We start from the raw sequence: 14204 nt of genomic DNA, 5'->3' as shown, positions 1-14204 counted from the left end.
CGCGAATCAAAATACAGTCTGCCACAGCAATAAATTAAAAAGAATTCCAGATTAGCATTATCTATGGATAACACTGCTGTTTAAATATAAGGGGAAACAATGAAATTAAATTTGTGCAAGCATCTTAAAAGTAGCTTGACCTTCATTGAATATTAAGAATTATCTCATTTCTGTCCATGATGTGTGTCTGTCTGTTTTGTAGTTTGTGTATAATTTTCTGCAATGTGGATGCTAGATTTGGTGAGAAGAAGGAAGAATAAATACCATCTTAAATTTTTCAAAACATAAATTTCTGCTTTATTCATTGCTACTAGCGATAGCACAGCGGGTAGGGCGTTCGCCTTACAAGCGGCCAACACGGCCGACCCGAGTTCGATTCCTCCGCCCCTCTCGGAGAGCCTGGCAAGCTACCGAGAGTATTCGATATGCCAAACACAGTAACAACAAAGTCTCCAATGGAGACGTTACTGGGCCCGCTCGAGCAAATCGATGATCAACGGGAGGGCCTTTACTTTTACTTTACTTTACTACTAAATAAAATTCTAAGCGGAAATTTAACTCAATGTAATATCTGTGAAGATAAACTAAACAAAGCTTGTGTTCTTTCTTGGAGAGTTTATTTGTTGGCATTTAAGTATCTTTTTAGTGATCTAACAGTTATTAACAAGTACCTGGATATAAATGGTCCTTGTTCAGGTGTTAAACAATAAAAAGAAGAAATTCCATTTAATCTAAGAAAATGCAATTAGAATGTAAGAAGGAAAAAAGATATATAGCCTAAGGAATATTTTTAAACGGGTACTTAGAGTTTATTTTAGATATACTATAATTTCTGACAATCAGATGATCTTGAAATGAAGAATTAGTGTTTATTATTGTTTATAATGGACATTATATTTATGTTTGCTTAAACTCTTGAGTTCAACTTGTCCCAAGGTAAAAACTATCTCTGTCACTTAAATCCTATAGATTTTATTTCCCTTGCACTATATTAGCATGGTTATTAAAAAAAGTAACTTGAACATCTGGAACTAGAGAGAATTTTCATCACAAAGAAATATTAGTTTCATTGCATGAATATAAAATTCTTCATATACTTTGCATAATACAACTCTTCATGCAGAAAAAGACCCAATTATTTTGTTGAAAATATCTGCTGAGATCATGCAGATTAAAGTTTAAAAGCAAGTATATATTTTAAACTCTTTTAAAACTGGGAAACCCAGTTTATTTTTGTACAGAATAAGAATTAAAGAAGCGAAATATACTGTACTGGATTTATGGCAATTAGAAATTTTTGTTTTAAAAGGATTTCAAATGTCTAGTTTTTATATGCACCATATAAAGTCAAACACAAGTGTTTATTGGGAGTGTTAAAATAGCTAATGAAGGAAATAAATGAATCTCAATTAATAAATTATTATAGTGCCCAGAATCACTTAGTGAAATTTGTGCAGCTGAATACAATGTTCCTTTAAAAATATTGAAAATCTAATGAGAGAGACTAACACATCCATAGCTGACTGACACATCAAATATGTATAGTAAATAGTTACCCAGTGGTACATATGAAACTGTTTAGGTTTTAGCTCAGGACATGTAAAAAATAGGCAAATTGGAACCAGAGAGATAGCATGTTGGGCAAGGCTCTTACCTCGCATGGTCCACCCAGATTCCATTGCTGGCACCAACTATGTTCCTCTGAGCCACCACAGGAGTGATCCCTGAACCCAGAACCAGGAGTAAGCCCTAGGCACCACTGGGTATGACTAAAAGGAACCAAACAATACTTGACAAATTAAGTTCATAACCTAAATTATCTCAATCCCTCTTCAGGATGTCAAAACACAAGCTGTTAAAGTTGCAGTAATCACATGTTTGTTCTCATAAATGTTCTTTGTCATGATTGCCTTGGTTTGACATTTTTCATCCATTTTTATCTTTTTTGACACTTCAGTCTTGAAACTCTTTAATTGCATTTTAATTTGTTAGGGGCCCATTTGAATGCTGAAAGAAAAAATATTATCCTCTTTTCTGCCTTCACCCCGAGTTCTAGCTACGCTAAAAGATTAGCTTCCGTAACTATTCAACTACTGGGATATAAATTTTCTATTAAGACTAGTGTTATTAGAGTTAAATGAAGCTTCTTTATAGATGCCCTCCTAGGAGATAAATGTAGTATTTTGAAGAGGAATATGACTTACAAGTATGCTCACCTACAAAAAGGAAATAATTCTCAACATTTCTTCTACTATTTTCTTTTAAAAATCCCCATCCTGTAAAATATTAAGACCAGGTATGGCCTGCCACAGAAAAAATAGCAAAGGAAAAAATAAAATATCCTAGGGACAGAGATATAGTACAGGTTTGCCTTGCACACGGCCAATCCCATTTCAACCATTCGCACTGCATATGGTCCCCTGAGCACTACCCAGGAGTGATTCCCGAACACAGCCAGATGTGGTCTAAAAATAAGAACAGGAAGTAAGATTTAAGACTGCAGAATAGGGACTGGAGTGATAGCACAGCGGGTAGGGCTTTTGCCTTGCACGCAGCCTACCCAGCTTTGATTCCCAGCATCCCATATGGTCCCCCGAGCACTGCCAGGAGTAAATCTTGAGTGCAAAACCAGGAGTAACCCTTGAGCATTGCCAGGTGTGACCCAAAAATTTTTTAAAAAGACTGCAGAATAACGTTTGTGTAACAACACTTAAGTTCCCTAAATTTTAATTAGTGCTGCATAACTAAGATAATCTTGCAAACTGTGCTGACAAAGTGGAGTATTTGTGGAGTACATTTCTTATTGCACTTTAAAAAATACCTCCCCTCCAATACTATGCATATGCTTGCCATCCTGTTGAAAAGTATGGATAATGAAAAACATTTCTGTTTTATTTTAATGTTATAATTGAGAAAAAAACTATAGAAACAATTACAGAACAATGTAACAAGCACACTTTGAATATCATTCGAAATTAGCACATGTGAATATTTTGTCATATTTTCTTCCAAACTTATTTGTGTTTTTGCTCACACTCGTTCCTCAGAGGCAGTCATTAGCATTCCAGTATACCAGTCTAGTCCATATTTATATTCATAACTACACCTGTATGTATTGAACAAATAATTCTTCCATTTAGTCAACTATAAGACAATATTTAAACAGGATTATTATATGAAAAAACTATATCATATCTTTGCTATAGTGTTCATATCAACCCTGCCTAAAATTCCTTGATGACTTTCTCATTAGCCTCAGTATAAGATTGACTTTCAAAGTATCATATGATCAGATTTCTCCAGTTTTTACAACTTTAATTCATCTCTCTATGTTCCTTGTTCATATTCTCCAAATCTACATTTCATTTGTCTTTGAATTTGATTTTGTTCTTCTGCACATTTCACTTGACTGTAAGCACTGGACATTAACTGGCATGTTATTAATTTTATCCACTAATAATTTTATCAATCATTATGATCCCTTTAAAAATTTTTGTATTAAGTCACCATGATTTTTAAAATTATTCAAAATTTAGTTCCAGGCATATACTGTTCCAACACCAATCCCACCACCAATGTCAGTTTCTCTCCACAGTGTCTCCAGGTGCCCTCCCAGCCCCCCAGCCTGGCAGGTAGATTCATAAATATACTTTTTTTTAAGAAGCCAATTTCTTTTCTTTTTTTCTTTTTTTTCTTTTTTGGGTCACACCCATCAATGCTCAGGGGTTACTCCTGGCTTTGCACTCAGGAATTACTCACACCCATCAATGCTCAGGGGTTACTCCTGGCTTTGCACTCAGGAATTACTCCTGGCAGTGCTTGGGGAACCATATGGGATGCCGGTGACCGAACCCGGGTCAGCTGCGTGCAACGCCCTACCCACTACGCTATCACTCCAGCCCCTCATAAATATTCTTAAGTGGAAAAAAAGCAGTGTCAATCCAGGTTCCTTATGGTATGCTTGATCTCCTTCTCTGAGTTTATACTGGGAAAAAGCAATTCTGAACTTAAAGGGACGGAAAATTCAAGCCCTTCTGCATGCTTTATGAATCTCTGTAATAGGATGGGTCTTTAAAGATAACGGAGAGCATAAATATAAAGAAACTACATGTACAGTGCAACTATTCATATAATATTACACAATGTTCAGAGCATTTCTATACACATATCATTTTTTCCTCTTATAAATGTACTATTTTCTTCACCATTTTATGTATGAGACCATGAGTTCAGACATGTTACATGCTTGCTTAAGGTTATGTGGCAGAAATGCAGGAATTAGAACTCAAATCCAAGTAATTTGACAAAGTGACCGCTGTATTTAAAACCTGTGATCCAGTTTATTTATGACCATAGGGAGAGTTGTTTCTGCAAAAGTGAAATTCTAATCTGTTCAAACTAAAGGAATGCTATAAGTATATTATTAATATATTAATTATACTTTGCTACTGACTGATAAATTAATAGCTTTATTATTTAAAAATTAACTTAGCATTTCTCTTATATCTTTCATGGCCTTTGCAAACCTGAGTGCATTTTAGCTGTATGAATATTTTATTTAATGTATTTTATGTATGTAATATAAATTATATATCTTTGCTAATTTTCCAATTTTTTACATAATTACTGTTATAGATTTTTGTAGTGAGATATAAAATGCTAAAGCACTGAACTTGAGCCTCAGGGAAAAAATAAAATACAGCTTATTTTTAATGTTTTAATAATTGAATCAATAAATATTCTACTAATGATTTTATTTGTCAAGCAGAGTTGTATAAAACTCCCAGCCCCCTTACTAGAGTTTGAATATAGAACTGTTAAGTCATTTTTTAATAAAGATGTTTACTTCACTTAACAGATTGGAAATAAAACTTTATACTCTAAGCCACTTTGTACTGAAAGTGATCTTGCATAATAGATTTAATGAAAACAAGACAAAAATAAATCTGTAGAAAAACACATTGTCAGAATTCTTCATTACTCCTTTTAAATCATGTTACTGTCGGTGTCAGTGGCCTCTTTGATCATAATACTTCTCTGCTTGTAATATCCCTTCATGGAACCTCCTTTCATTGTACAAGATGAATTATAAACTCTTAAAGATGGTTGTGTGCCAACCTACCTCAGCAGCCTCGTATTTCTACACTTTAAGCTTCACAGCTAATATTCCAATGAAGTGAAATTGTGCTTGTTCTCTGCATATACCTTGTTCTCGATCCTATGCCTTGTGACCATACAGTCCTCAACTGGACCCCAATCAGTTATCTTAACACCTGTTTGTTCTTTAATTTCTGCTCAAGCTTCACTCTAACCAAACTGTCTTTGCCTTATTCGACTGTTTATGTGGGTGATATATATTTTTACTTAACACTTTTCTCTGTATCTGTGTTTGCAGCTGCCAATCTTTATTATATGCATGTTTATGTGGCCTTTGTTTCCTGCTAGACTTTGAATCCCGATGTCATCTCTTTTGGAGTTAAAGAGGGCAATTTTAGCCCCATGTGTTTATTGGATTGTCTAGGCATAGTCATCTACCAAGTAGCAACATGTAACTTGGCTTACTGATTTGGTAGGGAGTCAATAATCAGGAATTTTATGCCTTGAATATAATGCCTCACTGTTATATTGTAGTTAGATATGAGGTATCAATATTAAATAGTGTTCAGCATCCTTCTGCAGTGTGTCACAATATTGATTAATGTAGTTATCCAAGCAGATAATCCATTTCAAAACTTAATGGCAATTCATAAATGTAAGTGTGAGTGTAAGTACAGTGGTGTATTTAGTAGTTAATAAATGGTCATCACTGTAGATGTAGAAATAACCGAAGCAGGAAATTATAGGATCAGAGTCTGTTGCATTGGAAGAGACTGAGATCAGCTACTTCTATCAGTTTTTCATCCAGTCATTGAAATATGATTATGCTAACAGCCAACACTTATGTCTTATAATTTATAAAATACATTTTATGTTCTTTGATGCTATTTGGTATTCGTCTGTATGCAAGCAGAGTTGTTATTGTTATGTTGCTTATTTCAATTCTCTGCAGTAGGTATAAGCTTAGATATTTTTTAAATCTAGAAATTAGCTTGTTGCTGAAGTATGAAGCATCAGTATGGCAACAGAACAGAAAAATCTTGTATGTAATACTCGGTATAGCATTTGCATCATTTTCCAGAAAAAGTAATTGAATATGGATGGGCAGAGAGATAGTACAGCAGTGAGGGCATTTGCCTTGCATGTGGCCAACCTGGGTTTGACCCCATGTGGCCCTCTGAGCTCACCAGGAGTGATCCCTCAGTGCACAACAAAGAGTAAGCCTGACACTGCCGATTTTGACCCCCAAGATTTTTTTTTAATTTTAAAGAGTTATTGATTATTCTTTTAAAATAAGAATTAATCATTTTCCCCCTATGGTTTGGTTTGGTTTTTGTTTGGGGGCCATGCCCAGCAGTGCTCAGGGGATACTTCTGCCTGTGCTCAGGAAACCATGTTGCTCTGGGTTTTGTACCTTGACTTCGACAAGCACAGCATGTACTCAACCCATTGAGCTCTCTGCAATTCAAGAATAATTAATTATGATCCTGTGTGCCTCATTAAGAATTTCATTCATATAAATGTTCATCGCATGGTTTATTGAGACATTATGTGGAAAATGATAAAGAAGAAATACAGGGGTTTTTGCATGTACAGTATAAGACAGCATGATCTACTGAAGAGAATTCCTGGGAGTATACAGTGGCATAGCTCTGAATCCAATTTTAAAAGCCTAAATTTAATCCTTACCTAAAAATAACTAGAACGTCAGAGGTGTTCCTATCCATGGATGAATAGGTTCATAAAATGTAGATTTCTCCATATTCAGTGCTATTTTCTTTTAAAAGCTTGGGGTAAGATCTTTTGGGAAAAGATTTGTCCGTAAGTGTTAATAAAGCCTACACTTAAGAAGCAAATATTTTTAGATTACATTCTGATGGAAATAAAATAACTTACTAAGAAGATGAATTCCCCAAAGTACCTAGGGCTGTTTAAATATTTAGCATGATAAAATGAGATCCATAAAATTATAGCTGAACTAAATAAAACATAGTCCTCTACTGTCTATTTTCTACCAAATATAAACTCACAAGTTAATATGCTGTTTTCGTGTTATGCTGTTATATTGTTTTGCTTTTATTATGCTGTCTCATCCTTTGTGGAACCCTTTGATTTGCAATAACTAACAGACTGATCTAAATAAAGGAAAGTAGAAACAAACAAGAAAAATATAGTCATTATAGGCCAGACATGTGGCTCAGTAGTAGAACTAATGCCCTGAATATGTGAGTCACTGGGTCCAAGGTCCTGGGATCAGTTCCCAGCACTGAAAGCAAGAAGAAAACCAGGTTTTCTAAGTAGGATGTTTTTAATGATTTGGGGGTGAGGGGCTGGGCCACATCCAGTGATACTCAGAGGTTACTCCTGTCTCTGCACTCAAGAATTACTCCTTGCCCTGAGCACATCTGAGTATGGCCAAAAAAATAATAAGAGTAATAATAGTTGTGCATGTTTGAATGTCTTAATCAGAATTAAACTTCAATGACTGTACCTGTGTAAATAGGCTTCATCACTGTCCTCCTGTTGTTCATCGATTTGCTTGAGCGGGCCCAGTAACGTCTCCATTGGAGACTTTGTTGTTACTGTGTTTGGCATATCGAATACATCACAGGTAGCTTGCCAGGCTCTGCTGTGCCGGTGAGATACTCTCGGTAGCTTGCCGGGCTCTCTGAGAGGGGCGGAGGAATCGAACTCGGGTCGACTGTGGGCTGTGTGCAAGGCAAACGCCCTACTGCTGTGCTATCACTCCAGCCCATGCAAATAGGCTACAGACTAATAAAAGTATCATTAGAAATGTAGTAATATCTTATGGAGAATGGGCTACATCCATCAGTACTGAGGACTTACTCCTGGCTCAGAGCTCAGTGATCGCTGCTGGTGGAGGAGTGGTACCATATGTAGTCCAGGGGCTCGAACTCAGGTCGGCCACATCCAAGGTAACTATATTAGCCGCTGTACTCTCTCCAGGCCCTTGTATAGTAAGTTACCCAAAACATTTGTATAGGACAATTTTCAGACTAGTGGGAACCCCTTTCACACCCTCCTCCACCTGATATTTCATCCTAAGACTTAATTTGTGGGTCATGTCACAACTGTCAAGTGTGCATCATTACTTCACTCTTTAGGTAATCCTAAATCTGCCTAACAAATGCAGTCTTTTTAGACTTTGACTAGCTGCTGATGAAAGATTTTGTAAAGCTGAAATTTGATATAATATAGTACAACACAGTGGTTATTTTGAAATTTAATATAATGTATTTATATTTAAAATGTTATTACTGACCTTTGACTTGTTGATTTGTATAATTTTGGTGGCATTTATGTTGCTAAAACTTTTGAAATGTAAAACTAGAAAAAGACTGTACGTATTTTAATTTGTGAACGTGTATCTTAAGCTGCACTTCTCTAAGTCAGGGATAATGTATTACTCATATTTTAATCTGCATCACAGTTATTAATATTTGCCAAATGAATAGGAAGAGAAAATCTGTTTTACATTGTTCAATTCGTTTAGTATGTCACGTAAAGTGAAATAAGTCAGAAGGAGGGAGATAAATGGTGATGATAACAGTCATGGCATATGACTAAAGAAACAAAGCCATAGACAATGGCAATTGTACTAATTTTGCATCTTAATTCCACAAACTTTGACACTAGTGTAAATACCTTAACCATAGTAACTTTTCAAAAATGAAAACAAACCCTTCAAGTCTGATAACAGAACTGAGGTTATCAAGGTTGATGATGAGGTGGGAGCAGGACAGATGAGAAGAGCCCGGCAACAGTCTTAGAGACCTATTGGCTCCTCCAGGGTGGATGTGATACAGAAACATGTATGTGTAAGGCATAACTGTAGCACTGTCCCACCGTTGTTCATCGATTTGTTCGAGCGGACACCAGTAATGTCTCCATTGTGAAACTTGTTGTTACTGTTTTTGGCATATCGAATACGCCACGGGGAGCTTGCCAGGCTCTGCCATGCAGGCGGGATACTCTAAGTAGCTTGCCGGGCTCTCCGAGAGGGACGGGAAGAATCAAACCGGGATCAGCTGTGTGCAAGGCAAATGCCCTACCTGCTGTGTTATTGCTCCAGACCTAGCACTATATTTAATACAATTTAATATTGTAGACCATGTTACTCCAATTAAAAGTTAAACTGTAACCCAATATTTTTGTATTTGGCATACTTAAAAGTAAGAACAAGCATATTAATATTTTAATGTTATATTTTAAATGTTATAATATTTATTGTTTCCATCCATTGCAGTTTTAACCTTTTAGATACTCAAAGTTCTCCATCATTGGCCAGTGGGAGGCTCTTCATTTTGCCTCCTTGGGCCACCCAGCACCAACTTCTATCACAATATGATGTGAGATCACTTTTTCTGTTTCTTATCTCAGATCTAAAATTGACCACCAATAGAAATTATATGGGATATGGTATTGGAAAGCCATAAACTGGGACAATTTGATTTATTATTAAGTTGGTAGTTTTTTGTCTGTGCCCTTTTATGTGTGGGCAAAACTAAGGAATACATTGATAATTATAATGCATCAATTGACTCCAAGGTTTTTACTTAACTGCTTAAAAATGCACTTTTCTCACGTGCTAATAATACTTCCGAGACACTGAATGATAGTCTGTTAGTAACACTCTATTGTTCAGTTGCTTAATCCTTTAAAAGAGCATTCTTCAACCTTTTCACACTGGTGGGCCTGCACCTGTCCTGCAAACCAGTCCACAGACAAACAGTTATTACCAAGGGGTGAGAGCAGTAGTTTTCAGCTTTCCCACATACAGACCAGAATGGTCTGTGGACCAGCAGTGGAAGAACATGGTTTTAAAACACAAATAAGAAGAGCTTCAACAGAAGAATCACAGAATAACCAGACTTCTCACAATAAACATTGTGATTCTTGAAAATAGTGTTAGGCTCTAGCAGTTGTTTTTCATAGATCACACTGGGAATGTGTAACCAAAGTATTATATTTTAAAGAGAAATGAAATATGTGTATTTTCAGAGTGATGGTTCTATCACTAGCCGCATATATATATGTATATATATATAAATGTTGTCAAGGGAAACATATTTATATATATATGTTGAAATGTTTCCCTTGACAAATATGTCTTCTGAACATTTAATTATGTGTCTGACTCTCAGAACCTTCAGTAAATAATGAAACTTGTATCTTTACACCTGAAACAAGTTGTAGAGGAAGTCCCGGGAACTGGGCAACTTCCCAACTTCTCTCAATTCATCTCTTTTCAGTGTAATTTGTTTGAAGTTAATTTTGTAAAATTGAGCTCTTCCAAATCCAGATTGAAGTCACAATGCACTTTCCATTTATAACTATTTTTGTATGCTTTGGCTTCTCTGTGCACACAATTCATACTTAATTATTAAATTTGACTTTGTGTAAGTATATAGAGATATAACTACATGTCTAGTAACCTTCTTTAACATAGGAGCCTTTCAAAAAGTGAAGGCCCAATCTTTGTAAATTTAATTGTTTTAGAAATGTCTGTACTTCTCTAAAACGGTAAATTCAACACAATGTCTTACCAAAAACTATGCTCAGTAAGACTCCTTTTTGTTAAAATTAAATCCACGAGGGAAGATAGGATTTATCATTTCTTGAAGTAGGTAAATGTGGAAAATGGATATTTTTTCAATACTAAATAGCCAAATAATAATTGATTTTACATTTTGATAGAAAGACAATTAGATTTACAATTTTAAAGTAATTATACTGAACAATAACTAATGCTTATAATGTGCTTAATAGTATGCTTTGATAATATACTGAGGCAGTTAATTCATTTTCTCATTTAAGTTTCATAACGTCCTTTGTGATGTTACACTACTAATATAGTACTTGCTCTATAAATTCCTTGAAGAAACCAAGCTATAGAAACATGAAGTTTCTATGCAAATATCACCTTGCTGCATTATTAATAATAAGTCTAGCAACTGTAGATATTGCTGTTATTGCAATTTTTATCATTCCTGAACTCCAATTTATAAACGTGGTATTTGCTTATTAAAAGCATCAATCAAATTCAAATCTATAATATAGAGTATATTTTATAGCTTTCAACAGTTGAAGTATATAGGTATGAGATTTGATATGAGGATTAACAAACTTAGTTTTTTGTTGATTGTACAATATATAATAAATCAATATTTGAATTATTGTAAATAATGCAACAAAATGCTTTTATTATATGCAAAAATTACCAATAGAAAATTACTACAATGATTTTTCTGATATGTTAAATATTATGTACATTTTCCTTTATTGTTGTTAGTAAAAGTTTTTAAGTTTTCTTTATTATAAGTAAACAAAATTTGCATATAAATTTAAGGCAAAATTAGAATAACCTGTAATTGACCATTAGAGGTAGCTACTTTTGAGTATTTGTGTATTGCAGTTTTCCCCTTTTTTACTGCTATTTTTGCTTGAATTGTAAAAGTGTTTTCAAATTGTACTATAATTTCTAAGAAAGTATTTCAAAAGAGATGCTTGACTTTTTTTCCCCAATCCCGAGATGCTTAATTTTTTAAAAAATTAATGTTTTTTTTTCCCTCAGGATTGTACAGTATATGAAACAGAGAATAAAATTCTTCATGTGGTAAGTATATTCAGATTTATTTCATTTTATTCAATAACATTTATTTTCTCATTAGTAATTAAATTGAAGACTGCCGTTTGCCAGTAACTGTAAGCTCTGTATGCCACAGGAAAAGTACAGAAATATAAATGATATATTCATAGTTAGATAAAATAGTTGCCATCATTCTCATGTACATTATTGAAAATGATGTAGTCTATTGGGATTATAATGGGTAACAAATTTGGAATATAGTAATAAATAACCTATAAAAGAGAATTTAGAAAACTTTAAAATTAAAAAAATTAGAGTTTGTTTTCTGCTCATAAAAGTATTGGATTCTGTGGTGGGTAATTCACCTCTGTTTCATTTTGATAAAAATAGTTCATAAAACAATCAAACTACCTTTGGTCTGGTTCTATACTAATCTAAAAACCTTCAAATTTTTATTTTGGCAATATTTGATAAATCAAGTAATGCCATTGCAGCTATTTTATTTCTTGTGAATGGAGTATTGGTATATTATGCTTTGCATAATGGCATTGTCTTGATTGTTAATGACCAGTTCTGTGCTTTGTAAAACTGCTTCTTAGTTGATATTTATCTGCCTTCATAACTTTTTCATTTTTGCTCTGAGGTCATGGCATTTCTGTGTTTTTCAGATTTTACTTGATTAAGATCTTTGTTCTTTTCAAAGAATGCTTTTATCTTTAATTTCTGCTTTCAAGTGATAAATTTCTAAAATGATGCAACATTTAAAACAGAAATGCATTGTTATATATTTATAAATGCATACACTAAAATGATGCAACATTTTAAAACAGAAATGCATTGTTATATATTTATAAATGCATACACTCTAAACATCTTACCTACATGTACAGGGAGAAAATATTAATTCAGAACTTCTCTTCCTTTTGTATATATTATGTAAGTAACACTGAGTAAGCCTCTTCCCATTTTGCTGAAAGATGAATATGGGGGTTTATAAGCAAGATCTGGGCACTGAGAATTAATGTGTGCTTTTCCCTTTAGAACAAGAGAAAAATTGCCACTACCTCTCTTTTAATCTACCAATGGGGTCTAGAGGATAGAAAGAAACATATTTTAGGGTCTCTCTTTCAAAAAATAATTTAGGTCCGGTAAGTGCATTTCATTTAGTCCTTAGTTTACAGCTGGAAGAACTAAGGATAACACAGCTGAGTTGGAGGATTGAGTCTGAACACAGACCTGATGCCAAAGCCCATTCTTTCTAGCTCTGACATTTTCTACCAATTCCAGTTCTCAGAGACTTTATGCATTGTTTATTCTTGCTTTCCATGGGATGCAACATTTCCACTTAACTCTGCCTGTAGTGCCATTAGCTAAGGAATACAAAGAAGCATTCCTTCTTACACTCTTTTCTTTGAGAAACCATTTCTTTGTTATAGAAGTTTCTACAACAATGACCATTCCCTTCTGAAGCTAGAGTTACCTGATTTGAATTTTGGTTTGCAGGTTATGCTTAGTAGGTTTGTAGGTACTTTGCATTACTGACGGGCAGTTGTTATTTGAGATCAGGATGTGTCACAGACCCTCTTTGCTAGGTTTTCAGAAGCAGTCTCTTTCTGGAGCTGGTAGCTTTCCTCATGCATTTATAATACAACTTTAAAAGAGAAATTTGTGACCCAAATTTGGCAAATCTATACTATTATATTTATTTTGTATACTACCTGAATTTTTGGCTCCAATCTATAGTCATGATTTTTTTCTACATTTTTTACTTTAAATATGGTATAGATTTTATATTTGTGGATATAATCTTCTATATGTAAGAGTAGCTCTAATAGAAAAAATTGCACATTTGTTATCGATATTCAACGAAGAAAAGGAAATAAAATTATTTAACAGGAAACTAGAGTACTGCAGAAATGGAAAATTTCATTTTTGAAGAAAATTTCAATTTTGCAATGTCATAGATGAAAATGAAGCAACTTAAGTGGACTTATACTTTGGATTTCTTTTATACAAAATCACTTAAATTTAGTTTAGCTAGGCTAAGGAAATAAGTTTGGGGGCTTATAAAATAAATGACCTTTTATTAAAGTGTTCTTATGAATATATTTTTAATTTTTAGAAATTGGCTATTTTTCTATATTGACATTTCAGTTCTCTTTTTCAAAATTCACATTCTGAGCCATTTGCTATTAGAAATGAGTGACAGCATAAATAATATGGAAGAAGTTTAGAAATGAATGCTATAATTTCCTTTGGCAATTTTGCATTCCAACTAGTGAGGAGCATTTAAAGATTCTGTCTAATAATGATAGAGAGGGTTAATGGCTGATACTTTATAAATTGTACTATCTTGTTTTGATTGGCATTTATAAATCAATCAGCTCAGAAAATGCTTGTATTTTAATACGATCATTCTAGTTTTCTGCCATGTTGTAAAATGATAGCCCAACCTCAAAATTTTTATGGTTTTGTGTTACTATTCTGATATAAATTA

At 33.9% G+C, this 14204-nt stretch overlaps 1 protein-coding gene across 5 annotated transcripts in view; it reads left to right on the top strand.

The window, feature by feature from the left end:
- CNKSR2 (connector enhancer of kinase suppressor of Ras 2) overlaps window positions 1-14204 on the top strand; it is a 269910-nt gene that overhangs the window by 81570 nt on the left and 174136 nt on the right. For all 5 annotated transcript variants that reach the window (XM_056131329.1, XM_056131328.1, XM_056131327.1 and 2 more), the window contains exon 5: window positions 11693-11734. In XM_056131329.1, the coding sequence (XP_055987304.1) occupies window positions 11693-11734 (42 nt within the window). The remainder of the gene's footprint in view (window positions 1-11692; window positions 11735-14204) is intronic.

Source organism: Sorex fumeus, unplaced genomic scaffold (genome assembly GCF_029834395.1).
Source record: "Sorex fumeus unplaced genomic scaffold, SorFum_2.1 ptg000086l, whole genome shotgun sequence".
Taxonomy (NCBI): Eukaryota; Metazoa; Chordata; class Mammalia; order Eulipotyphla; family Soricidae; genus Sorex; species Sorex fumeus.
Note: the sequence above shows the minus strand (reverse complement) of the source record. Positions and strands in the feature narration are given on the sequence as shown.